Here is a 26,460-nt window from a genome sequence, read left to right on the forward strand (position 1 = left end):
CAACACCGACGTACACACACACACACACACACACACACACACACACACACACACACCCCCGTAGGCACGAACACAACATGCTTCTTCACAAACGTACGTACAAAGCAGCGTAGACTCTGGATTTACGTCACACCCCAGCCCTACGGCTAAGCAGTTGCTCCGTGATGCTCAGAAGTGCCACCGCACCTCTGAAAATGGGACCAGCAGGAATACAGGCACCTCATTTTAGGCCCGCAAGTGTGTGCTGTGTCATCCACAGAACTATACATTCGCTCCTTCTCATGGAGGGGACAGAGACCTGATTAAAGCATCCGCTGCTGTGCTCCCAATCCTCCTGCTAGTGGCTGGATCCCAAGAAGAGGTCATGGCTCTACACTCGGTGCAATGTGATCCGGACCAAAGGGAAGGCTTGCTGCCAGCGATCTATCTGCCTGTCTCCATCCGGAGTACTCCGGGGAGAGGCTGCGATAGCAGACAGCGCGTGATGCTAAACTAAACACCTCTGTGTATTTGTCTAGCTGAACAAACACATCCGCAAACACTGCAAATCCTCCATCGATCGCCCGGCACGCTCCTGCCCCAGCGTGTCTGGCAGGCGTGCACCCCGTCAGGGCAGTAGTTTCTGTTTCAGACCTCACCCCCAGCGATCCAAGAGCACCTCTGGGGCCATACTAGGAGACCAGGGATGCCCAAGCTCTTGCCAAAGGGAACGGCAGAGATGATCCGGGGGTTTATCATCACAGGTGAGAGAGCGCGTGGCGCAGGGAACGCTGAGCAGCTGGCTGAGTGCCAGCAGGTACGGGTGGGGATTATGGGATTGGAGCCGTTTTACCGAGATGGGAGGAGGGTTGGGGGAGGGTCGTGCCACAGAGCAGCCGGTTTAACACGTAACTCTCTCCTCTCCCGAGCACAGACCGTGTCAGAGGGTCTGGCCCAGGCCGCTGCCCCCTCTCTAGCCATGGGGAATGGTTCTGTTGTAAGCCTCTATTCTGGGCCCCTTCAACGTGCGGCCCCTGCTCCTTCCTGGGCTCGCACGGAGGCTCCTGCCCTATGCATGAAGTATCTCGCGGCTCCGAAGGGGCCTGACGCTTTGTGCCCGCAGATGGGGCCAGGCAACGGCTGGGCTGCTTGGCTGAGAGCAGCACGGGGAGGGGAAGCGATGCCTCTTGCTGTCCTGGACTGGTGGGGGGAAGGCTTGCAGCCTGGGGCGAATGGAAAATGGGGGGAGACATGAAGCCATGGGACACCGGGGGGGACACGTTAGCACAACCCTAACACTGGATGCGTCTGATGGCTCAGAGCCAAAGCCTGGTTACGCACCCCGTGCCAGGGGCTTGCTTCCAGAGGAGGCATAGAAAATCAACTGCAGGGCACAGGCCCCGCATCGCCAGCTTCCTCACCAGCGGCAGCTGGGAACGGAGCAGAGCCTGCACACCCTCTGCCCCGAGCGCTGCCCATCATCCAGCCCCTCGCCATCGCCCTCGCTCTGCAAACCCCGCTGGAAGCCAGATGCCTTGCGATGGAGCCAGCTGTGCGTCACCCTGGCTGCGGGGCTGCAGCAAGCAGGGATCAGGCCAGCTCACCCTGGGACCCTGCCACGTCTGAGCTGTCTGTGCTCCCCCAGCCCAGCGCCCCAAACCTCTCACTTGGGAGATGGCTCGGGACCTGGGACGCATCTCTGCCGGCTGGATCAGGACATTTGGGCTGCGTCATTACACCCACGTTTACACCCGCCCCAAAAACTCACGACTGCAGCCATCTAGTTCCTCCCCAGCACTAGGAAGTCACAAGTCAGGCCTAAGCCAGTACCAGTCTCCAAGCATTAGGCCTTTTCCCCAGCATGCTATGAAACCCCACCAGTATTTTACTAACTCTCCCGTGGAGTCGCGTGGGCCCAGGACCCTGAAAAAATCAGATGAGTTACACACACTGGGAGAATCCAGATCCACACAGGAACGCTACTGACGTTCACAGACGGGAATGGGTGGCAGGTGCATTCAGAACATGCTGTACAATGCGATCACACGCTAACGTCTCAGAGCGAGCATCCTGCCGTGTGATTTGGGCTCAACGTGACCTCGCACTCAGTTCGTATTTTTAGATTTCCTTCCCAACCGAAGGGACAACGCTTCATTTTTAATGAACGCTCCAAGTCCAGCGCGTCGAGCTGGCACAACGTCCTTCCCAACCATCATTATGGCTAACACCATTCAGCAAGCACAACGCCGGACATGAGCAGACCTGAAACATAGATGCCTTAGATTTTGCTACAGTCAAGAGGTGAGTCAGTTTCCAAATCCGAGGCAAGAAGTGGCGAGGCTCAGCAAACCGTAACAACTGGGAACGGGCCTGTTCCAAAATAAGTGCAACTCGGAATCCGCTCCAGACTGACAAGCCAAGCGCTCAGAAGCAGCCCCCGGTGCCCGCCAGCAAAGGGCCACGAGGCTGAACGACGCTATTCACGCAAGGAGCCGCAGTCACTGCTTGGCGTGAAAACCAGGACACCTCTTCCACGGGTGAGAAGGAACACAGGGACCCCACTGGACAACGGCCATTGGCTCCTGCATGGGGCTGGGGCCAGCCCGGCGTTCCTGCCGGGAACCCACGAGGCTCTCCATTCACCGAGCCAGCCCTTGTGTTGGGCAGGACGCTACTCCCCATTCTCTTCCTGGGCACCAGGGTCAGGGCCCTGCCCTCAGCTCCCGGCTACCTTCTGCCGCCTGGCCGGGCAGCTCGCTGTGCGCACAGTCTGCAGGGGAGCTGGGGGCCAGTGGGGCTAATAAAACGAGGGCAATGCCACGGGTGCGACTGAAGCCGCTCCGACGGCAAATAGCTCCCTCGCCCCATTCCCAAACCTCCTTCCCCCCGCCCATGCACGGTGCTCTTGGGGCGCAGGCAGGGCGTGCCGAATGCAGCAGGAGATGCCCCGCGCCTACCTGAATGGCTTCTGTGGTGCGACGAGGCCAGCGTCAGCCTCCCCCAGAGCGTGACAAGGCAGAGAGCGAGCAGCCAGACCCATTTGCTCCAACTCTGGGGGTCGCTGTCACTCATTCTAGTGGGAGCAGAGAGAAGGGGAGTCAAAGGGGAGCCAGCTTGGCGCGCAGAGAGAGGCGGCATGCGGCTGCTCTCACAGCTGTGCGGGCTGGCGCATGAGGCCCCGGCATGCAGCGGGGGCCCAGGGTCACAGCTGGAATGGCCGCGGCTCCTGCACGGGTCACGGGGCGCACGCAGGCATTTCGCTCAACCAGCTCGGCCCTTTGGGGGCCTCCCAGCACAGTGCGGCCCCTGCGGGAGCTGCCCTTCAGAGGGAGGCCAGGAACGGCTCACCGGGACGAGGGGCCAGTGAGACCCAGGCCCTGGAGGGACGCCGGGAACGGCTCACCGGGACGAGGGGCCAGTGAGACCCAGGCCCTGGAGGGAGGCCGGGAACGGTGCACCGGGACGAGGGGCCGGTGAGACCCAGGCCCTGGAGGGACGCCGGGAACGGCTCACCGGGACGAGGGGCCAGTGAGACCCAGGCCCTGGAGGGAGGCCAGGAACGGCTCACCGGGACGAGGGGCCAGTGAGACCCAGGCCCTGGAGGGACGCCGGGAACGGCTCACCAGGACAAGGGGCCAGTGAGACCCAGGCCCTGGAGGGACGCCGGGAACGGCTCACGGGGACGAGGGGCCAGTGAGACCCAGGCCCTGGAGGGAGGCCGGGAACGGCTCACCGGGACAAGGGGCCAGTGAGACCCAGGCCCTGGAGGGACGCCGGGAACGGCTCACGGGGACGAGGGGCCAGTGAGACCCAGGCCCTGGAGGGAGGCCGGGAACGGCTCACCGGGACGAGGGGCCAGTGAGATCCAGGCCCTGGAGGGAGGCCGGGAACGGCTCACCGGGACAAGGGGCCAGTGAGACCCAGGCCCTGGAGGGACGCCGGGAACGGCTCACGGGGACGAGGGGCCAGTGAGACCCAGGCCCTGGAGGGAGGCCGGGAACGGCTCACCGGGACGAGGGGCCAGTGAGATCCAGGCCCTGGAGGGAGGCCGGGAACGGCTCACCGGGACGAGGGGCCAGTGAGATCCAGGCCCTGGAGGGAGGCCGGGAACGGCTCACCGGGACGAGGGGCCAGTGAGATCCAGGCCCTGGAGGGAGGCCGGGAACGGCTCACCGGGACAAGGGGCCAGTGAGACCCAGGCCCTGGAGGGACGCCGGGAACGGCTCACCGGGACGAGGGGCCAGTGAGACCCAGGCCCTGGAGGGACGCCGGGAACGGCTCACCGGGACGAGGGGCCAGTGAGACCCAGGCTCTGGAGGGACGCCGGGACAAGGGGCCAGTGAGACCCAGGCCCTGGAGGGACGCCGGGAACGGCTCACCGGGACGAGGGGCCAGTGAGACCCAGGCCCTGGAGGGACGCCGGGAACGGCTCACCGGGACGAGGGGCCAGTGAGACCCAGGCCCTGGAGGGACGCCGGGAACGGCTCACCGGGACGAGGGGCCAGTGAGACCCAGGCCCTGGAGGGAGGCCGGGAACGGCTCACCGGGACGAGGGGCCAGTGAGACCCAGGCCCTGGAGGGACGCCGGGAACGGCTCACCGGGACGAGGGGCCAGTGAGACCCAGGCTCTGGAGGGACGCCGGGAACGGCTCACCGGGACAAGGGGCCAGTGAGACCCAGGCCCTGGAGGGACGCCGGGAACGGCTCACCGGGACGAGGGGCCAGTGAGACCCAGGCCCTGGAGGGACGCCGGGAACGGCTCACCGGGACGAGGGGCCAGTGAGACCCAGGCCCTGGAGGGAGGCCGGGAACGGCTCACCGGGACGAGGGGCCAGTGAGACCCAGGCTCTGGAGGGACGCCGGGAACGGTGCACCGGGACGAGGGGCCGGTGAGACCTAGGCCCCTGCTGGCTGTGGCACGGAGACCCCTTACAGGGAGAGACAGTCTCCTGGGCCCAGCTTTTAGCTCAGGCGACAGTGGCTCATGCATTGGGCGCCAGAGGCCCCAGGCTCGGCTCCGCTTGTCAGCCTACACCCAAACCTGCCCACCTGCCTTTCACTGCACAGTCAGACAAGGGCTTGTTCTCCGGTTCCAAGGCTTCCCACCCCTGTGGGCCCCCTTCCCTCCAGCAGCGCCAAGGGGGCGAGAGGGAGTCTCCCTTCTTGGCTGGAGTTTAAAAGGACGAAGTGTCCCAGGCTCTCCCCACCCCCGACGGAAGGCGCCACTCTGGGCCCAGAGCATTTCTACGCTGAGCAGGGCGAAAGGGGCCACCCCCCGCGGTGACGCGTTCCCCTTCCCGCGGAGGGCCCTTCGGGCTCTGGAAGCCGCCTCCTCTGTGGCCGTGCTACGCCGGCACTTACCTCTTACTGGGCTTTCGCAGCCACGGCTTGTGCATGCACGGATCTGCGGGAGGCCTGCTCTCTCCCGCCGAGGGCAAACATCAGGGCATCTGAAAGCAGAGAGAGAAAGAGCCACGCGACTAACGGCGCCCTCGAGGCGCCGCCACCGGACAGCATCCCGGCCCGAGCCAGCAGGGCCCATGGTCTCCTGTGTGCCACCCGCAGGTACATCAGCGACTTCAGGGCCCTGACTACAGCCTGCTGGGACCTGACGGAGCCCAGGCCAAATAGCCACGTCCCTGTAAAACTTCCGTGCCGAGCCAGGAGCTCTGGCAGGAACGCTGGAGTCAGCGAATACAATCCCTGCTGTGACAGGCTGACCTGACGTAGGGCCAGGGAGCAACCTACCCATCAGCACGGGCTGACAGAATCCTAGGCCCGGAAGGGCCCTCGAGAGGTCACCAAGTCCAGTCCCTGGCCCTCCCTGCAGGACCCAGCACCATCTAGACCACCCCTGCCTGGTGTCTGTCCAGCTTGCCCTTCGATATCTCCAGAGATGGGGATTCCACAGCCTCCCCGGGCAATTCATTCCCATGGTGGTTATTGCAGACCCGCCCCGTCCAAACAGGCTGACGCGCCAGGCCCCGCAGCCAGTGAGGGGCTGTGTGCACTGTGCAGGAGATGGCCCCTGCCCCGAGGAGCTTACAATCTACGCAGACAGGACAGGCACAGACGGGATGCGACTTGCCCAAGGGAAGAGACCCCAGATCGTCTAAGCTTCCATCCTGTGTCCCAAATGCGAGACCAGCTGCTGCCTCTTTCTGGGCAGCCTGGCCGGCGCCATGTGCACCTCCGGAGAAGCCTGCTAGGTGCAGGGTGGCCCAGACTCAGGGAGCAGCCACTCTCTGTCTGGAGCGCACCTGCACTGGTCACCAAGGAGTTAAACGGCTCGTCTGCCAGAGACCTTTCCCACTCTCGCTGCTACGACTGCCCGTCACTACGCTGTGCCCAAGCTCTTCTCCAGGCCGGCCCTGCCCCGCTGCACCCCGCTCCCCGCCCCGCGGGCATGCTCGCAAGGGCAGTCCCGGGACAGCAGGGAATCGTTCCAAGCCCTCCACCACCCCTGCCCGCGACGGAGTCACTCCCCCTCCCCCGCAGCCAGAGACGGCCCAGCCCAAGTCGGGGCACAATGCGCCAGGAGGGGACCCGCCATCCTGGGAGTCCGCTGACGGGTCCCCTCTTCCCCAGCCCTGATGCGAACAGGCCCCGTGGCCTGGCCATGCGAGCAGGCATTTTTCAGGAGGCAGGTCAGACGAGGTGGGTTGCCAGCTGGCGGGATTCCCCCGGCGGAGCCGCAAGCCCCTGCGCCCGTTCCCAGGCACGTCACAGCCTGGGGGGGCCGTTCGCAGGGAGCCCTGCGCTCTGGCCTCTGCCAGAGAGAGCTGGGCAGCGGAGCCGCTCTCCGGAGAGGACCCCGCGCCCTCGTGCCAACCGTGCTGTCCGCAGGCCGCCCGCAGGGAGCAGCCGCCGCTGGCCCCGTGCACGCCGGCCTCATCAGCTCGAGGCGAATGCTGGCTGCCGAGCAACGCCTCCCCTGCTCCCCGAGGAGTGCTGCAGTCCCACACCAGCGCCCGAAGCACAAGGACGCGCCAGCGGGCACGGAGGGGACGGGGCTGCCGAGGATGCAGGGAAGCGACACAGGCTGGAGCGGAAGGAACTGGCGAGATGTGCTTGCTGGCCCGGCCCTGGCAGCTCGCGGGCTGCTGGCTGCCTGCCCAGGAGGAGTCCTGCCTGGGGCGCTCCTGTGCATCTATGATTTGTACAAACGCACACGTCTGGCCGGGCCCGGGGCACCGCCGGGAATGCAAAGGAAGCAGCGCCGGTCAGGGACTGGAGGGGCCAGGAGTCAGGATTTCTGGGCGCTGTCCCGGATCTGCCACTGAGCAGGACAGGTCACCAAAACGCTCCCTGCCTCAGTTTCCCCGTCTGTGAGAAGAGGCAGGGGGTTGTGAGGCTCCACTGGCTAGCGCCTTACAGAGAGCTTTCCCTATGGGACCGTCCATGCACATGCAGACACCTCCCAGGGTCTGCCTAGCAGTGCAACCCCGTGAACGCTGAGCTCCCCCCCCCCAGGCCAATGCCAGGGAGGGGCGAGCCGGTGCCATCGCCCCATTGCTTGGGGAAGCCGAGCCGAAGAACGAGCCTTCTCCCTGTCCCTTTCCCGCTGCCCTTCTCGCCAGGTTCCACGCCCCGGGACATCTCTGCCCCTCATCGGGTGGCTCTCTGAGGCCGTGTGCCGACCAGGGGGGGGCTCAGCCAGCTGTCACGCTGCTCCCAGAGTCTAACCAGCAGGGGGCGCCGTGCCATGGGCAGGCTGCTGGGTCCAGAAAGGCAGACGGCCCCTCCAGTGCCCCACAGGGAACCTGCCAGGAGTGGACCGGGGCGGGCAGCTATCCTCGTGCAGACACCCTGGCTCAGCGCCTGGCCCGTCTGCTCCAGGCTCCCCCCTGTATTCCCCCAGCTCCTGCTGCAGATGGGATTCCTGGCAGCAGCTGGCTCTCCGCGGCCACGCCCAACCCCCAGGCCAGCTGGCTGGATTTTCTTAAGCCAGGACACAGCTGGAGTGCAGCTGAGCACGTGTCCCACAGGATGCCACCCTCCACCTCCCACCCTGGGAAGTGGCGCTGTCCAACCGCTGACATGGCACTGTTCCCCGCTCTGCCACCAAGTCTCTGAAACACTCTGTGCCTCAGTTTCCCTGTTGTAAAATGAGAGGGCAGGGCTGGCGTGGCTTTGGTTCGGGACGCTGTCCCTGCTCACGCCCCCGCACACGGCACCCCCCAGCCTTTCCAAGGTGAAGACACAGCAGCGACGAGGGGAACCCGCCACGAAGGGCTGACAGGGGAGTGGAGGGGCTGGGCATGAGCCTGGCGCCCAAGCCTGCCATGCGACTCTCGGCACACGCAGCCCGCCTTGGCCGCATGTCATGCTAGTGAGTGCACACGCCCCTCACGCCGGCAGCCGTGCACGCTCACCAGTGTTTCACGGGGCAGAGGGTGGGCGCCGGGCTCAGGAAGGAGGTAGAATAACCCCGAGCAGGCCGCGCACACTCTGTGGCCAGCTGACCCGCGCCAAGGGCCAGCTGCTGGGGCCGCAGAGATGAACGAGGCTGGCGATCATCCCCCGTCTCCCAGCTCTCGCTGCCACCCTGTGGTCTCCTGCGGCCCCCTCGCGGTAGCGTCTCAGCACCTTGAATGTCTGAGCTCCTGCTCAGCTGCCAGACCAGGCCGTGGGGCTATCCCGCAGAGCGCGGCTGTCACTGCCCCAAGGTCACATGGGGTGGGGGCTATGGCTGCTACAGGGCCCGCACCCACGACCTTTCAGGGCCCTGCTCAGAGCTGCCGGAGAGCCCAGCACGGCCTCCCTCTGCCTGGGAGCCCCACGGCCAGCTTCCTGCCCCCGAACAAAACGGGTTTGCTGCAAAGTGCGGCTGCCCTGGCATCCGACTGCCCCTGCCCGCTGCGGTGCGACCCCCAGGAGAAAGAGTCCAGCCAGCCCTTCCCTCCTGCTGACAGGCTGCCGGTCTGCCCTCCCTCGGCCCTCCGAGCTCCCTTCCACCCTGCCTCAGTCTGAGTCCCATTCCCAGCCCTCGCTCCAGCTGAATGTCAGCCGTGCCCATCGCTGGCCCTAGACCATGACTCCCACAGCCAAGGGGCCCTGCCTTCCGTGCTGTCTGTCTGGCGCCATGCACAGGTGCTCCCCGAGCTAACAATGCAGTCGCTACCCAAGCCAGCCCGGAGCTGGCGCTCCCATGCACTGGCTGTACCCAGCAGCAAAGCAAACAGCTTGTCATACGCATGCTCCCTAGTTGGGTCAATGCAGCGTGCCTCAGTTTTCCCATCTGTTACATGGGGATAATCCCCCCTCTTTACTTCGCTTGCCAGGCTCTCCTTGCATTTGTAGCGCGACAGTGCCTGGATGATCCCCACTGTTGGCTTTGGCACGTGTTTGGAAAATATACCTCGTAGCATTGGGTTCATGTCAGTGACAATTGCCTCTGACTTTCAGCTGCTTGATTTCGCAGTTGCCCCGTTCATGGGCACAGCAGGACTTTGCTGCAAAACCAAAGGAGCCTCCATTCCACCCAGCCACCACACTGCCGTGTTGGAAACCCCCTTCCTGCTGCCTGGCAAACCACCCAATGTCGAGGCCAGCCCCTGGGGCTTGCAAGCCTGCTAACCGAGGTGACTCCGACTGGCGTTTGCACAAGGCAAGACTTGCACCAGCAGCCGGCAGCCTGCGGTACCCAGCAGCAAAGGAAGCCGCGCGTCAGACAGCTGGAAAGAGACAAAGCCACCTCCCCTACGGCCCTGGCTCCGTGGGACCGTTATCCAGAGACGGCCCCGTCCGTCCAGCCCGCGCCCAGCGACAGAGCCGGCTCCCAGGGAGAGGGGAACGCTGGCAATACAAACGCCATCCCGCTGGAGGGCCGGGCGCACCACAGGCACACGAACGGACCGCTCGGAAGGGCCGGGCATCGCGCCCCGACAGCCACCGCGCCCCTCGGTGCCACAGCCTGCGCCCCGCCCCGGGGATTCTTTCATTAGCTCTCCCTGAGGGAGATCGCCCGCCGGCAAGACAGAACCCTTCCATATTTATGGCGCTAGCCCGGCAGGGAGGGGGCCTGCCCGCCCGGGCGCGCTCGTCTCACCGGATCAGGGGCCCGCCTCCGGCCCGACCAGACACCCTGAGCGCCTCTCTAGCCTTTCGCCATGAAAGAGAAAAGAGCAAAAGGGGTCTCCCCTCCCACGCGTGGCCAGCCCAGGGACTCCCGCCGCGGGGGCCGAGTCGAAAGGACCCTGCCTATGGTGAGAGTTGGTACCAGTCCTCTGCCCAGGCGGACTGGGGCCCCGCCTGCAAATGAGAGAGAACCAGGGGCAGCAGCTCCGTCACTGCGCTGTGCACGTCCCAGTGGGGATTATTAGCGGTCGCATCCGAGCTCTTCCAGGCCTCAGCTGCGATTGGGGACGCCCTGCACAGGACACTGCCCGGGCGAGTTTCAGCCTGATCAGATCAGTCACACATCGGCAGGGAGGAAAGGAAGGAATATTGAGCCCATTTCACAAAGGGGGAAACTGAGGCTGCGGCAGCACTTTCAAGGATTCTGGGCCCTTTTGTGTTGCTGGGTCCCAGGACTATTGGCAGGACTGACCATCATACCCTGAGTAACAAAATGAACATCCCAAGACAGGCCACGACTGCATCCCTTCTTGCCCAGGGCAGCTCCCCTGGTATCACGTACAGCGGCAGATTTAGGGCAGGGCAAGCGGGGCGACTGCTCTGGGCCCCGCGCTTCCCGAGGCCCCACGCATGCGCCGTGTCAAAGGAGGGGCCCCGCGAAATTTCGCTGCCAGGGGCCCCGCGGCATTCTCATCTGCCCCGATCATGTGGTTTGTACACGGCACCGTCTGCCCAACCAACGATCCGGGCGGCGCGCACAGCGGCTGGTGGTAACGTGAGCCAGGGACTGTAACAGACACCTCCAACCACTCCCCCAGTGCCCGGACAGCCAGCCCCTGCCTTCTCCTGCGCGGATCATTTCATTACAGCCCTGTGCACGCAGCCAGAGGAAATATTTATGAGCGAGGCCGAGGCTGCCGCCGGAAAGGGTGAAATGAAAGACGGCTGCACGTCGCGCCCAGAGAATAATTCATGGGGTGGAAAGGGAGCTGGACAAACGCTGGGGTTAAATCAGAAACAAGCAGCTGGAATTTCACAGGCACCAGCCCTTGGGGAGACTCCGGTGGGATGGGGCAGCAGGCAGGTTGCCAGGTGGGTGGTCTATACACTCAGATGGGCACGGACATTAGCTCGGGAGGCCTCACGGACAATTTGGATCAATTTGGACCTCCTGGCTCCCAGCAGGAGTGACAAGCCAGCCGGGACATGGGGGGAGCACAGCCCGCCTGGGGTGGCGAGGCCTGGCACAGGGCAGTAACAGGGCAGACCGCCGGACCCAGGCTGGTTAGCGGGCAGAGTAATTAACCACCGGCACGACTTCCCAAGGGATGCAGCTGGCTCTCCATTGCTGGGCGCTCTTAAGCCAAGCCCAGAGCTCCCTGCCTAGCTCAGCGATCACTCCAAAGGCCCCAGACTCCAGTTCTCCACGGCCAGGCCTTCTTGTCCAGCCGGGTTATGCTGGAGGTCAGCTCAGATCATCACCGCGGTCTCTTGGACCTGAAGGCTACAGGAGGGCCGGGGCAGGCTGGCCCAGCACAAACCGGCATGGCATGGCCCAGGACCGCAGCGGAAAGCCAGGAAAGGAATGGCGTGGGGCAGCCTGGCCGGGCCGGGCTGAGGGAGGAGGAGGGCCAAGGCCTCTCTTCCACTTCGACCCAGCACTCCTCTTACTAGCCCAGACCCGCCCTGCCTTGGAGGAGCGCTGCCAGACACTCGGACTCAAGGGCATTGCCCCAGGCCTGTCTCTATGCCAGCTGGATGCCTGGCTGGCTCTGCCCAACCCAGCTCACGAGCGGCTGCGGAGCAAACAGCAATAGCCAGGAGCCAGGCCTGAGCAGCGAGCGTTCGGGGGCGGGGTTTTGCTTTGTTTTCCCTGGGCCCAGCAGCCCCCTTACGGACAGCAGGGAGCCCTAGCCACCGGGCACGCACAGGGACAGGCGCCGAGCGCCAGCTAACCGCACCGGCACACAGCCTGCAGGGGACAGCAGTAGATGCCATCTGTGAGGGGGGCTGAGACACCTGCTTGCTCAAACTGGGGGAGCTGCTGAGACGGTGCCCCCGAGGGCCTGGGCCAGGGTCCTCAGCCTGCCCCCGGCCATGGGGAACTGGCCCTGGGATGTGCCCTTCAGGCTGGGCTAAGGGAATGCAGCGCTGTTTCCTCTCTGGTGGAGCGAAGCTGAGGCCGGCAGGATGCATCTCTCATGGGAGGCAAAGCCAGCGCTGGCCCCCGCCTGGCCGTGGTGGGGCTCGGCCTAACTCACCTCCGGAGGGCACTTTCAACCCATACTTTCTAGGCTGCACTGCTGCTCCCCGGCCCAGGCTCTCTGGGGCGTGTGGAGCCGCACTCTGCAGCTGGCACCCGCCCCGCACAGCACGGGAGGGTCCCTGCAGGGCAGCCTGCAATCACACCGAAGAGATGGGCTCAGGCAAACCGGATGAAGTTGAATGAGGACAAATGCAAAGTGCTCCACTTAGGAAGGAACAGTCTGTGTCTCACATACAGAATGGGAAGCGACTGTCTAGGAAGGAGTACGGCAGAAAGGGATCTAGGGGTGATAGTGGACCACAAGCTGAATATGAGTCAGCAGTGTGATGCTGTGGCAAAACAAGCAAACATGATTCTGGGATGAATTAACAGGTGTGTTGTGAGCAAGACACAAGACGTCATTCTTCTGCTCTACTTTGTGCTGGTTAGGCCTCAGTGGGAGTATTGTGTCCAGTTCTGGGCACCACATTTCAAGAAAGATGTGGAGAAATTGGAGAGGGCCCAGGGAAGAGCAACGAGAATGTTTCGAGGCAAGAGAACATGAGCTATGGGGGAAGGCTGATAATCAGACGGGGGCTGCTTATCCCCACAGGTCTCCGTCTGTGGCTCTGAAATCTGCTGGGGGAGGTTTGAGAGATCTGCAGGGCCTTTGTCCTCTTGGGCTGGACTCCTGCACAGCTCCCCCCTCACATGTTGTCTCTCTGCCTCAGGCCGCCTGACTATTTGCATCTACACAAAGCCCAGTACAAATAGGATTATCCAGCCGGCACAGCAGGAAAGTGCCATGGGAAGAACAGAAATAGGGGAGGAGGGTGGAGAAGAGAGACTCATAAGAAGCAAAACCAGCACAGAGGGGACCTGGAAAAGCACCAAGGCAGGATCCCCCCTAACATGCCCAGCAGGGTGCGGCTGCCCTTCACTCTCCGTTAGGGGGTTTTCATTAAACTGTACAATGTGCCAGGGGTGGGCGTCTTCCCCACCCTGCTCTGCATGTGCCCTTCCAACCCAACTTACAGCATCACCTTCTCGCCCTGCCCCTCCACCCGCCAGCACCCCGCACCCGACCTACAGTATCGCCTTCTCTCCCTGCCCCTCCGCCCACCAGCACCCTGCACCCAACTTACAGCATCGCCTTCTCTCCCTGCCCCTCCGCCCACCAGCACCCCACACCCAACTTACAGCATCGCCTTCTCTCCCTGCCCCTCCGCCCACCAGCACCCTGCACCCAACTTACAGCATCGCCTTCTCTCCCTGCCCCTCCGCCCACCAGCACCCTGCACCCGACTTACAGCATCGCCTTCTCTCCCTGCCCCTCCGCCCACCAGCACCCTGCACCCAACTTACAGCATCGCCTTCTCGCCCTGCCCCTCCGCCCACCAGCACCCTGCACCCAACCTACAGCATCACCTTCTCGCCTTGCCCCTCCACCCACCAGCACCCTGCACCCAACTTACAGCATCGCCTTCTCACCCTGCCCCTCCGCCCACCAGCACCCTGCACCCGACCTACAGCATCACCTTCTCGCCTTGCCCCTCCACCCACCAGCACCCTGCACCCAACTTACAGCATCGCCTTCTCACCCTGCCCCTCCGCCCGCCAGCACCCTGCACCCGACCTACAGCATCGCCTTCTCTCCCTGCCCCTCCGCCCACCAGCACCCTGCACCCAACTTACAGCATCGCCTTCTCGCCCTGCCCCTCCGCCCGCCAGCACCCTGCACCCGACCTACAGCATCACCTTCTCGCCTTGCCCCTCCACCCACCAGCACCCTGCACCCAACTTACAGCATCGCCTTCTCACCCTGCCCCTCCGCCCGCCAGCACCCTGCACCCGACCTACAGCATCACCTTCTCGCCCTGCCCCTCCGCCCGCCAGCACCCTGCACCCGACCTACAGCATCACCTTCTCGCCCTGCCCCTCCACCCACCAGCACCCTGCACCCGACCTACAGCATCGCCTTCTCTCCCTGCCCCTCCGCCCACCAGCACCCTGCACCCAACTTACAGCATCGCCTTCTCGCTCTGCCCCTCTGCCCACCAGCACCCTGCACCCGACCTACAGCATCACCTTCTCGCCCTGCCCCTCCGCCCACCAGCACCCTGCACCCGACCTACAGCATCGCCTTCTCGCCCGGCCCCTCCACCCACCAGCACCCTGCACCCGACCTACAGCATCACCTTCTCGCCCGGCCCCTCCGCCCACCAGCACCCTGCACCCGACCTACAGCATCACCTTCTCGCCCTGCCCCTCCACCCGCCAGCACCCCGCACCTGACTTACAGCATCACCTTCTCGCCCTGCCCCTCCGCCCACCAGCACCCTGCACCCGACCTACAGCATCACCTTCTCGCCCTGCCCCTCCACCCGCCAGCACCCCGCACCTGACTTACAGCATCACCTTCTCGCCTTGCCCCTCCACCCGCCAGCACCCCGCACCTGACTTACAGCATCACCTTCTCGCCTTGCCCCTCCTCCCGCCAGCACCCCGCACCTGACTTACAGCATCACCTTCTCGCCCTGCCCCTCCGCCCACCAGCACCCCACACCCGACTTACAGCATCGCCTTCTCACCCTGCCCCTCCGCCCACCAGCACCCCGCACCCAACTTACAGCATCGCCTTCTCACCCTGCCCCTCCGCCCACCAGCACCCTGCACCCAACTTACAGCATCGCCTTCTCACCCTGCCCCTCCGCCCACCAGCACCCTGCACCCGACTTACAGCATCTCCTCCTATCCCCACCAGGCCCCTCTGCCCACCAGCACCCCGCATCCGACTTACAGTGTCTCCTGCTATCCATTTCCCAGTTCTGTGCCCGCAGCTAGCCTTACAGCATCGCCTTCTCACCCTGCCCCTCCGCCCACCAGCACCGCGCACCCGACTTACAGCATCGCCTTCTCGCCCTGCCCCTCCGCCCACCAGCACCCTGCACCCGACTTACAGCATCGCCTTCTCGCCCTGCCCCTCCGCCCACCAGCACCCCGCACCCGACCTACAGCATCGCCTTCTCGCCCTGCCCCTCCTCCCACCAGCACCCTGCACCCGACTTACAGCATCGCCTTCTCGCCCTGCCCCTCCGCCCACCAGCACCCCGCACCCGACCTACAGCATCGCCTTCTCGCCCTGCCCCTCCTCCCGCCAGCACCCTGCACCCGACTTACAGCATCGCCTTCTCGCCCTGCCCCTCCGCCCGCCAGCACCCTGCACCCGACTTACAGCATCGCCTTCTCACCCTGCCCCTCCGCCCGCCAGCACTCTGCACCCGACTTACAGCATCGCCTTCTCACCCTGCCCCTCCGCCCACCAGCACCCCGCACCCGACCTACAGCATCGCCTTCTCACCCTGCCCCTCCGCCCACCAGCACCCCGCACCCGACCTACAGCATCGCCTTCTCTCCCTGCCCCTCCGCCCACCAGCACCCCGCATCCGACCTACAGCATCGCCTTCTCACCCTGCCCCTATGCCCACCAGCACCCCACACCCGACTTACAGCATCTCCTCCTATCCCCACCAGGCCCCTCTGCCCACCAGCACCCCGAATCCGACTTACAGTGTCTCCTGCTATCCATTTCCCAGTTCTGTGCCCGCAGCTAGCCTTGCCAATGCCCTTGTGGCCTGGCAGAGCCCCTGCAGTGCTGGGCGGACACCCACAGCAGGACGAGTGCCCCCTGCCCCCGGCTGCTCCCAGCACTGGAGGCGCAGGCCAGCGAGGAGGCAGGGTACCCCCTCACTGAGAGAGACTCTCCCGTTTGGTGCTAGTGAATTAACAGCCACGCCAATGCTCTCCGCCTAGGCGGTCATGCGCTGCTATGATGCCATGGGGCCGGCTTTGCACTCCAATTTGCTTACCATGGCCTGCATCGCCCTGGCCCCCTCAGGGACGGCTCAGTCTAGACCAGAATACTAAGGCGATTTTTCAAATGGGAACAATTCAAAAAGAAATAGAATCCTAGAGCGCTAGGACTGGAAGGGACCTCAAGAGGTCAGCAAGTCCAGTCCCCTGCCCTCACGGCAGGACCAAGCACCATCTAGACCATCCCTGACCGGTGTCTGTCCAGCCTGCCCTTAAATATCTCCATGGAAATTCCACAACCTCCCTGGGCAATTTATTCCAGTGTTTAACCACCCTGACAGTTAGGAACTTTTTCCTAATGTCCAACCTAAACCTCCCTTGCTGCAGTTTAAGCCCATTGCTGCTTGTCCTGTCCTTAGAGACCAAGCAGAACAATTTTTCTCCCTCCTCCCTGTAACATTTTTTTATGTACTTGAAAACCGCTCTCATGTCCCCTCTCAGCCTTCCCTGTTCTAAACTAAACAAACTGATTTATTTCAGTCTTTCTTCACAGTTCATGTCTTCTAGACCAAACGAGAGAATCTGCCAGACCATGGAAGGTCGATATTGTCTAGCAGCATCACCAACACTGCCACTGCTTGCTGGGCTCTTAGAAGACATTTTGGGGTAAATTAGAGCTAAAGAACAGCCCAGAACACTGAGAACCAGGACTGGTGGCTGCAAACAAACTTTATGGGACCGCGGGAAAGTTGGCCTCACCCATGCTAAGTGGACATCCAGCTAACTCAAATCATGCCGGAGCACAGATGTTGCCAGACCAAAGCATGCCAGACTAGAGAGGTCCAACCTGGATGACGCTATCCAAATGGAAGAGAGTGTTTCTAACTTGGGCCACTTGGGGGCCTATTCCTGTACTTGAGTCATTATCACGCTTGTCTTGAATTTTGTAAAGCCCTCATTACGTGCGGTGCAGAGCGGTGAGTAATGAAGTGCTAAGGAGACTCAGCAGAGGTTAATCACCAGCAGCCACGGATGTGATGATCTCAGCAGTCAGGTGAAGTGGAGGGGCCGGTGCCCACGGTCCATAAGGGCCAGGATACACAGGGTGAGCCCGCTGAAGAAATCCAAGTGAGCTGAGGGGGCAGACCCCGCGCCATTGCACCCCCGGGCTTTGCCGCTGCCTCCCTGGAAGCCAAGCGAGACCTCTGCCCAGGTGGGCTCCAGCCCTTCAGCCCACGCAATGGGCCAGGGCAGAACAGCAGGCATCACCATGCCGTCCCCTGGTGCCCAGCTGGATGCAAGGGCTGCCAGTGTTCCCTAGAGCTGTGGCTGAGCCAAGTCCCAGGTATTAGCGGGGGATGAGCCTCCCGGGTCACTGTCCTTCATACCATGTCCCCACAAAGCAGGGACAGCTCGGGAGCTCGCCCTGTCCTTTCCACAGCCCCTGGGGACGGCCCAGCCTCTCAGTGCCATGGCTTGGTGTGCCCACGGACGAGGCTCTCTGGCAGCTGGCACAACCTGGCATCCCTCAGGGGAGCCCCAGGAGGGAAGCTGTGCACTCCCTGGCCCATGGGGAACAAATTCCTTCCAAGGCACTACTCCAAGGGGGCACGGCGTAGGGCAGGGGCAGGCTCCCCTTCTCCTGGATCTGGGATGCCAGGGAACAGAGCCCCGTGGGGAATGGAAAAGCAGAGAACTCGGGCCTTGGCAGAATGCACCAGACCCCAAGTCCAGCAAGTCCACAGGACCCGAGAACCCGAGCAGCCAGCGGATGGCGGATAAATCCTCCCCAAGGGAGTCGCCTCCTGACCCCCACAGTTAGGCTCTGGCATAAGCCCCGAGGCAGGAAGTTTTCATTTTCGCATAAGCTGTTCCAGCTCCGGCTATTGCTGTTAGCGATACAAACACCCAACCCGCAGGTGACGCTCACCAAGTCCTGTGGCAATGAGTTCCACAGTCTAATCACACGCTGCGGGAAGCGGCGGAAGCTGCTGGGAGCCTGCAGGGCAGGCCCAAGTGAAGCAGAGAATCGCCAGGAGCCCCAGAGAGCAGGGCTGCGCATGACAGGGGCTCTTTCCTTCTCTCTTCCAGCCCAATCTCCTTTCGTCGCCTTCTTCCTTACTTCAGTCTTTGCCACATTTTGGCCTCAGCCCAGGGCGCACGGGAGAGTTTTCACCTGCACTCTGCCCACGTGCTGCGTCTGACTCCAGCTCTTGTACTCAGCGAGTCCCATCTCCCTGGCGCTGCTGGCATTTTGCAGGGCAGCTCCTCCCACTCCTCCAGCGCCAGGAGCTGCTCTCAGATGGAGCGAGGCAGCTTCGCGGGGGCTGAAAGCCCAGGTGAACAGCAGCTCAATCAGTCCTGGCAGTCGAGGTAGGCAGGGCACCGGATGGCTAACCTTGCTGGCCCAGTGGCTGCCAAGTGGCGCTGGCCCGGGCTGGTTCTCCCGGAGCCCACATGCTGTGCTACCCAGGAGAGCCCTTCGGCTCGCTCCGTCCCACGTCGCCAGGGATGGACACTCGGCTTGAGTCACGCACGAGACGAGCCCCTCCTCGTCTCTCCGCCAGGCCAGCGGATCCCCCTTTCCATCTCTTTGGGAGGGCCACGCCTCTGCCTGGCACATTCCTCCTTCCTCCAGGACAGACCCCTCTGGAGAACTTTCCCCAGATGCTAAGGGGTCCGGGAGGAGCCTGCTCACATGGGCATAAGGACAGCACCTTCCCCTTCCCCTGCTTTCCTCAGCCTGGGGCAGAGGGTCTGAGGACATTCTGGCCTGGTAGAGATCCGACAGGCCCGATTCTGACCTGGTAGAGAGCCGACGGGCCCAATTCTGGCCTGGTAGAGATCCGGAATGGCTCCACTGAGCCAATGAATTACAGCTGGAGAAAAAGGTGAGATTCCAATCAAATCCATCTTGGGTCTTTGCTGCCTGAACCCTGTGCTGTGGGGAACAATGGGTGCCCAGCGGGGCCATCGGTGTCCTTCGCAGGCAGAACACCAGCTGTCACTACGATAACTGAGTTTTCACACAGCACTGTGCATTCCCCACCTGCTTTCCAAAGGCCAGCAGAAGTAACTCCCTTTTACAGGGGAGGGGAAACTGAGTCATGCAGGGGCCGTGACTGGCCCAGCATCAGGCCAGTGGCAAACCAGGCACTGAGTCCCACTCCAGCTCTCTGCCCTGGGCTGCTCTCCTCCCATTTTCTGGCCGATGGAGCAACGGCAGCAGGAAACATTTGCTTCTTCTCTGGTCCAGAGTCAGCCGTTTTAACCGAGGGCTATGCAAGTGCCGGAGCAGGGAAATGTAACTCGCCAGGCTCCGCTGCTGCTGTGAGGCTGCCGGCAACAGAAGGCTCAGCTGCGAGGGGGGTTTGGCAGCTCCTGGACTCATGCTGGAGGTTTCGCAGTAGCCAGGGACAGTTCAGGAACAGGCTCCCTCTCTCAAACGGGGCCAGAAGCAGGACTGACCTCGATCCCCTTTGGCTGGCAGGACGTTACCGTGTGTGCATCCGGCAGGCCCCTGCAGCGGGGACAGGACCTGGCCCTTTCCAGGGCGCGTGGACAGCCATGGTGCCGGGGGAGCCGCATTCCCAGCAAGCAACCCACGCTGGGAGCCCTCGGCCACTCTCACCGTGCCAGCAAGCTGCTGCCTAGCCCTGCCACAGGCACTTCCACGGGGACCTGGCAGACCTGCCCCTGCCATGAGTCACTGCCAGCTCCGGCTCTCTCCCGCCTCTGCAAGCGTTGGGGCTGGCTTTGTGCGCTGCGTGCTGCGCGGATAATGTAATTAGGGTCCCTGCTGGTTCAGCCCCACACCTGCTGGGGGCTCACAGTTCCTTCAGCACCAGCCCTGCTTGGCATGCAGCCCCGGCCTCCTCGCCTCCATCCCCGGGGACCTGCGCTCCAGCACCTACCCCCCGCCCTGGCATGAGCACCCAGCCTGCCTCCGCCTCCTCTTTCCCTCCCCGTACCTGCAGCTCAGGGAAGCCAGATCTGGCTGCTCTACACCCTCGGCAGGACAGGGAAACTCAACAAGAGCAGGCCGGCCAGCTGCCCCCCCCCCCCCCCCACACACACACTTATCCCACCCTGCAGCACCCCAATCCCCAGCCCTCGGGCCGCTTCTGCTCAAGCCCAGCTCTCAGGCCAGCAGCGCCACCTCCCCCGGGGGGCACGTCCGGGCAGGAAGAGAGACCCGGGGGTGGGGATCCACCCCGAACAGCAACGGGAGAGGCTGCCTGGAGGAAAAGGGGCCCCGCCGCCCCAGCCAAGAGCCGCCCCTCCCATGTCCTGAAGCGGGCTCCGTGACCTCTCCGGCTGCTCCTGCCTGGAGCGGACCCCTCTCGAGCCAGCCCGGGCGGGAGCTGCCGAGGGCCCGGGGAAGCCCCCCCCGAGAAAGTCAGCGGCGGGTTCCAAAGCGCAGTGGCTCGGGGGGCTCTGGCCCGTGTGGACGCTCTTACTGCGGAACCCGCTGCCGAAGCGGCGCCGGGCTCAGTGCCCCGGGCGGGGGGGGGGGGGGGTCTGATGCGCTGCATTTTTCTGCCTTTTCTCGCCTCCCCAGCCCCTCGCCAAAGGGGGGGGGCCGCAGGCGCAGCGGGAAGCCCGCGGGCCGGACCTGCCCTGGAGGTGCCCGGGCGGCTCCCTCTGCCCCTGCCCACGCCGGTGCCCGGCCCCAGCCCGCCCCGTGCAGCGCGCCGGCCGGGGTCCCGGGCGCTCCGAAGTTGGCCCCACGGCTCGGCGCCGGGAAGTTCCCGTCCGAAGGCAGCTGCGCTCCGGAGCGCCCCGGGATCGCCCGGCCCGGCCCAGCCCCGCGCCCCTACCTGTTGGCTCGGTCACAGGCGTCCCCGCCGCGCCCCGCAGCCGCTGCCCATCCCCGCCCCGCGGGCGCGGCTCCCGCCGGGCTGGCCGCTCCCTGCTGGCGCTCGGCTCGGAGGCGCAGCGTCTGGCGGCTCCGCTCGCACCGCGCAGGCTGGCTCGCCCCTGCGCCGCCCGCCGCAGCCTCCTCGGGGGCCGCCGGGCAGAGCCGGGGCGCTGCGAAGGGGCGCAGCGACCCCTAGCGCCCGCGCGACGCCGGGAAGCGCCCCCCCAGCTCTGCATCCCTCCCCGGCAGGACCCGCTGCCCAGCCAGCTCCGCTCCCTTCCTCCCCGGGATCCTTCCCTCCGGGCGCCGCTCCCACCTTGCACAGCCCCCGGCACTGGCAGGGGCGTGCCCTGGCCCCTGGAAGCAAGCGCCCTGCGCCCCCTTTCAGCCCCAGAGCCAGGGCTCCAGGCCTGCTGCCCGGCACACAGCGGGACCGCCCTGGCCCCAGGCTAGTGCCACTCAGGAGCCAGCCCTCCCATGTCACCGGGAACCGGGCCAAGAACTAGCTGCTGCAGCTGCACAAGGGGAGAAGGGCTGGGAGAGCAATGGCCGGGAAGCCCTGTCTAAGACTAGGCCTTACTACTAGGCTAGGGGTGCAGCCCTGGGATCTCTGTGCATGTCCCCCGGGCCCTTCCCAGGCCTGTGCACTGCTCTGGGGCTGTAGCAGCAGGCAGCAACCCACAAACACTCGTGTATTTTTGTTTGGAACCTTTATGAAGATGAAGAGCCTGGCTCCAGCTGGCAGAGGGGTGGCTCCAGGGAGAAGCCTGACAGAGAGGCTGAGACCCACGTGGGTCCAGTTGTTTTGCTAGTTTGTCCCACTTGATGAAACCCTCCATAGCAAGGCCATTGCGCTGGGTATCCTGGGGAGAAGGGCCCTGCGGCTAGCACCCCACTGGGCACAGCTGCCTGGTTTCCACCAAAAGAGGGGACTCACCCAGGGGTGCGGACGGGTCCGATAGGAGCCAGAGAGCCCCACACTCAACGGGGGGCTGACCCATTTGCGGCTCTCGGTTCAGAGAACACTAGGGATCTCTGTGGCTGAGAACACCGCAGAGAGGCGGCGGGTTCCCCCTCTCCCTGCCCGGCACGGCGGTGACTGGGAAGAACTGCCCTCTCCTGAACCGCTCACAGATGCAGCATGTGCTAGCAGATCCAAAGGGACCCTTCCACAGAGTGGGCGTGATACAATACTGTGTGAGTGCTGTGGGCACGCCCCCCCCCGTCACCCTCTCTCTGCACACACGGCGGGGACACCAGCTACCAGCGGTGTGTCTCAAGTGGAGCCCAATAAAGCACTCTCACTAAAAGGTCAGGCCACTCTCTGCGTTTCGAAGGGAGCGGCAGCATCTCTTCACTCAGCCTATTTCCTAAGCAGTACTAGCCCTCTGCTCCAGCCCAACTTCACGGCCGTTCTGAGAGCTGGTCCCGAGGGCTCCAGGGAGGTTGTGATACATTGGTCTCTGCTTGGGGTGAAAGCCCCCCCCCCACTGCCACCGCCTCCCCCCTAACAGCTAATGCAACCAACAAACTCAGCAGGCACTGGGGCAGGCTTCAGATAAAAAGGAGCTCACCTAGGAATTTAGCTCTCTCTCTTTTTTAAGAACCAGGTCAAAATTGCACTTTTAATATGTTAAACTAGGCCCCTGTCAACACAACCGGAAAGGTCCCATAAACCCAGCCTCCCTGAATAATCTGTTAAGTAAATACAAACATTTTACTTTCCAGATCACAGAGTTTTAATAATAAAATCAGTAAGAAGCTAACTGAAATCTGCCATTTCTATTCATCAGATCGCTTGAAAGAAAAAAAATCGCAAAATTAGGCATCTACTGATATGGTCATGAGTCAATACAAACATAATCCTTCTTACATCACAATGGTTTTATAAAAACAAACAATAGCAAACACTATCGAAACTACCTTTCATATCAGACAAATGCCAATTAAATTAGAACCGTATTATTTAACAAGGACCTCTGCACAATGTAGACACAGAGCCTTGGTCTTCACTAGGGCTACGTCTAGACTGGCATGATTTTCCAGAAAGGGTTTTAACGGAAAAGTTTTCCGTTAAAAGCATTTTTGGAAAAGCGCATCTAGATTGTCACGGACGCTTTTCCGCAAAAGCACTTTTTGCGGAAAAGTATCCGTGCCAATCTAGTCACGCTTTTGCACAAAAAAGCCCCGATCACCATTTTCGCGATCGGGGCTTTTTTGCAGAAAACAAATCTGAGCTGTCTACACTGGCCCTTTTGTGCAAAAGTTTTGCGCAAAAGGACTTTTGCCTGAATGGGAGCAGCATAGTATTTCCACAAGAAGACTTACAGTAGGAAGTCACTGCTTTTGTGGAAATTCAAGCGGTCAGTGTAGACAGCTGGCAAGTTTTTCCGGAAAAGCGGCTGATTTTCCAGAAAAACTGGCCAATCTAGACACAGCCTAGGACTTTATTTTGAAATAATCCCCCTTTAGTCGAATTTATAAGCGTAGCATCCATGCATAATTAAATATAACAGGCCACTTAATTCAAAATCTGTACTCCTGCTTTTCATCAGGAAAAACGCTAATTTCAAAATAGCAGTAGTGTGGAATACTCCAGTGGCACTATTTTGAAATGAATACTCCCCAGAATCATTCGAACTAATTACTCCTCAGTGCTTCCTGGGGCTCTAAATCTGAGGTAGCCTTGGGCTCATTTCATTGCTTTCCTGTAGTGAAAACACGCTATTTCGAATTCGTTACATTGGGAGTTAAGTCAAATTTAGTCATTTTAAAATAGTTTCCTAGTGTAGACATGGCCTAACTGACATAAATGGTTAGCAAATACAAACACATCACTTTTCAGACCACAGGATTATGACATGTGGGGGTGGGGGGATCAGACTTATGTGAAACTGATTTAATTCCATCTGGATCCCATAACTGATCCTCACCTGAATCATTAGCTTTTTCATCAACAGGTCCGTGTTTTGTTTTGGTTCCATCTGGGGTTTGTTTGTTTGTTTCCCTTCTCCTTCCTAGATAGCTGCAAGGATTCCACTACATCTTAATCATGGAAAAGAGACTTCTTCATATCCTTTAGAAAGACACCGTTTAGCAGGGCAAAGAATTGACACAGCAAATCCTAATGAAAGAACTAATCTCACAATATCATACAGGGTTTTTCAATAAGGCCTGGGTTGGACTAGACATACCTAGACAACTATCATTTTCCCGAGTCATTCCTTTAGCTCTCCAGATGTCTGATGTCCATCCTTCTGACTGTGCTTGAACAAGATCCTCAATCTCCGCAAAATAAAACACCAGGCGTACTCATCTGCTTGAAGTTATACACGTGCTTCTGCTGTTAGCTCCGGGCTTCACATTTTACAGACGATGCGACAGCTACAATGAAGATTTAAATGAGGGGGTAGAACAAGAGATACAAGCAGATGCTGGAATGTTGTTGGCATCTCAGAAATACTTTCAATTGTTAATGTGGGATCAACTTGTCTACAAATATCACATTTAAAAATAGAGATGGTCTCAGCCCCTCATGCTTGGTGAAAGTTGGCTTATGAATATGGATACACCTAACACAAAGACACTGTATGGAAAATGCACCATGTAGCATGTCAATTTTAAAGTTACAATCTGCTGATTCTGTATATCTTATCATTCTTGTACGTGAAGTCAGGAATATGAAGTGTGAACTGGGTTTTAATTCTCAATGTGCGGATGAGGGCCATTCAGGATACTTCAGGAACATAATGGCTCAGTACTCACACAAACCACCTGTGAATAGTCTTGTTTGTCCTGTAAGCCAGACTGGGGTTGGTCCTAGAAAGGACATTTGGCCAGGCCACCTAGTACAGGAATCCATCTTGAACCTGGTATTTTTCCAGGTGGATGGTGAGACTGAACAAAGTGTTCCTGCCCGGGATTGGGAGAGAGGGTATGTCTACACTACCCCGCTAGTTCGAACTAGCGGGATAATGTATGCATACCGCACTTGCAAATGAAGCCCGGGATTTGAATTTCCCGGGCTTCATTTGCATAAGCGGGGAGCCGCCATTTTTAAAACCCTGCTGGTTCGAACCCCGTGCTACACGGGGCTCGAACTAGGTGGTTCGAACTAGGCTTCCTAGTCCAAACTACCATTACTCCTCGTGAAATGCATCTGACGAAGTGGGTCTTTGCCCACGAAAGCTTATGCTCCTACACTTCAGTTAGTCTCTAAGGTGCCACAGGACTCCTCGTCGCTTTTGCAGATTCAGACTAACACGGCTACCCCTCTGATACTTGACACCATCTTTGGAATTTTTTATCCATATTCTCATTCCGGATGGTGAATGCACCAAGTTCTCTCCATTCCGACACATTGCAGTGCCTTTAAACCGCACTGTCAGCAGTGGGGATATTTAAAAGGCCCTGCTTTTACATTTTTATGGATCTGCGTGCACCCTGAACAGCTGGCCGATTCTTCCCCTCCCCTCCCGGCCAGCCCGGCTGTCTCTACAAGCCGATTCTCTCCTGGCAAGCCCTGCTGCCCCCGCAAGCTGGTTACCCCTGCGATCTCCTCTGGCCCAGCCCCCTCGCCCCCTGCCAGCCCTGCTTCTGCCGGCCGGTTCTCTCCCCCCCCCCCCCCGCGATCTCCCCTGGCCAGCCCCACTGCCCCCCCCCCCCTCGGCCAGCCCTGCTTCTGCCGGCCGATTCTCTCCCCCCCCCACCGCGATCTCCCCTGGCCAGCCCCACTGCCCCCCCCTCGGCCAGCCCTGCTTCTGCCAGCCGGTTCTCCCCCCACCCCCGTGATCTCCCCTGGCCAGCCCCACTGTCTCCCCCCCGCCAGCCCTGCTTCCGCCGGCCAGTTCCCCTCCCTATCTCCCCAGGGCACCTCCACTGCCCTGACCCTGCTTCCCTGTGGCACAACTGTACACTTGTGCAACCACTCAGGAGAGATTCAAACGCCACCCAGCTAGTTAGCAGAGCGCCCGTAGCTAGATTTGTGTTTCTCCTGGTGGTGCACATTTGCACATGCCTTGGTGCACAGAACAAATGACTACATTGCTGCAACCAAGAGCAGGCCTCTGTGTGCTGGGCACCATTCAGGCACAAAGTGAGAGTTCAGCCGCTGCCCCAGAGACTTTAAACAAAGGCAGGATAATTATCCCTGTTTGACAGGTGGAAAACCAAGGCCCAGGGAGACTGAGGCCATGTCTTCAATACACGGAAGATTGACACAGCCACAATCCAGAGTTTGATTTAGCGGGTCTAGTAAAGACCCGCTAAATCAAACTCAGAGGGTATCCCCATTGGCACCGATCCTCCTGCTCCTGCAAGGAATAGGGGAAGCCAGCGAGTGTTTGCTCCCATCGACCTCCCGCTGTGGAGACTGTGTGAAAACTCGAATTAAGATATATCAACTCCAGCCAATAATTAACATAGCTGGAGCTGCATATCTTAACTCCACCTTCCTGTGTAGTGAAGAGCTGACCTAAGTGTT

At 61.4% G+C, this 26,460-nt stretch overlaps 1 protein-coding gene across 1 annotated transcript in view; it reads right to left on the reverse strand.

The window, feature by feature from the left end:
* Nucleotides 1-21,098, reverse strand: part of TAFA3 (TAFA chemokine like family member 3) — a 48,507-nt gene extending 27,409 nt beyond the window's left edge. The window contains exons 1-3 of the mRNA XM_075909963.2: nt 20,938-21,098; nt 5,341-5,429; nt 2,937-3,052 (exon numbers count right to left, since the gene is read on the reverse strand). Coding sequence (XP_075766078.1) covers nt 2,937-3,052; nt 5,341-5,375 — 151 coding nt within the window. The 5' untranslated portion in view covers nt 5,376-5,429; nt 20,938-21,098. The remainder of the gene's footprint in view (nt 1-2,936; nt 3,053-5,340; nt 5,430-20,937) is intronic.
* Nucleotides 21,099-26,460: the final 5,362 nt, after the last annotated feature.

Source organism: Pelodiscus sinensis, chromosome 27, assembly GCF_052426305.1.
Source record: "Pelodiscus sinensis isolate ZL-2025 chromosome 27, ASM5242630v1, whole genome shotgun sequence".
Taxonomy (NCBI): Eukaryota; Metazoa; Chordata; order Testudines; family Trionychidae; genus Pelodiscus; species Pelodiscus sinensis.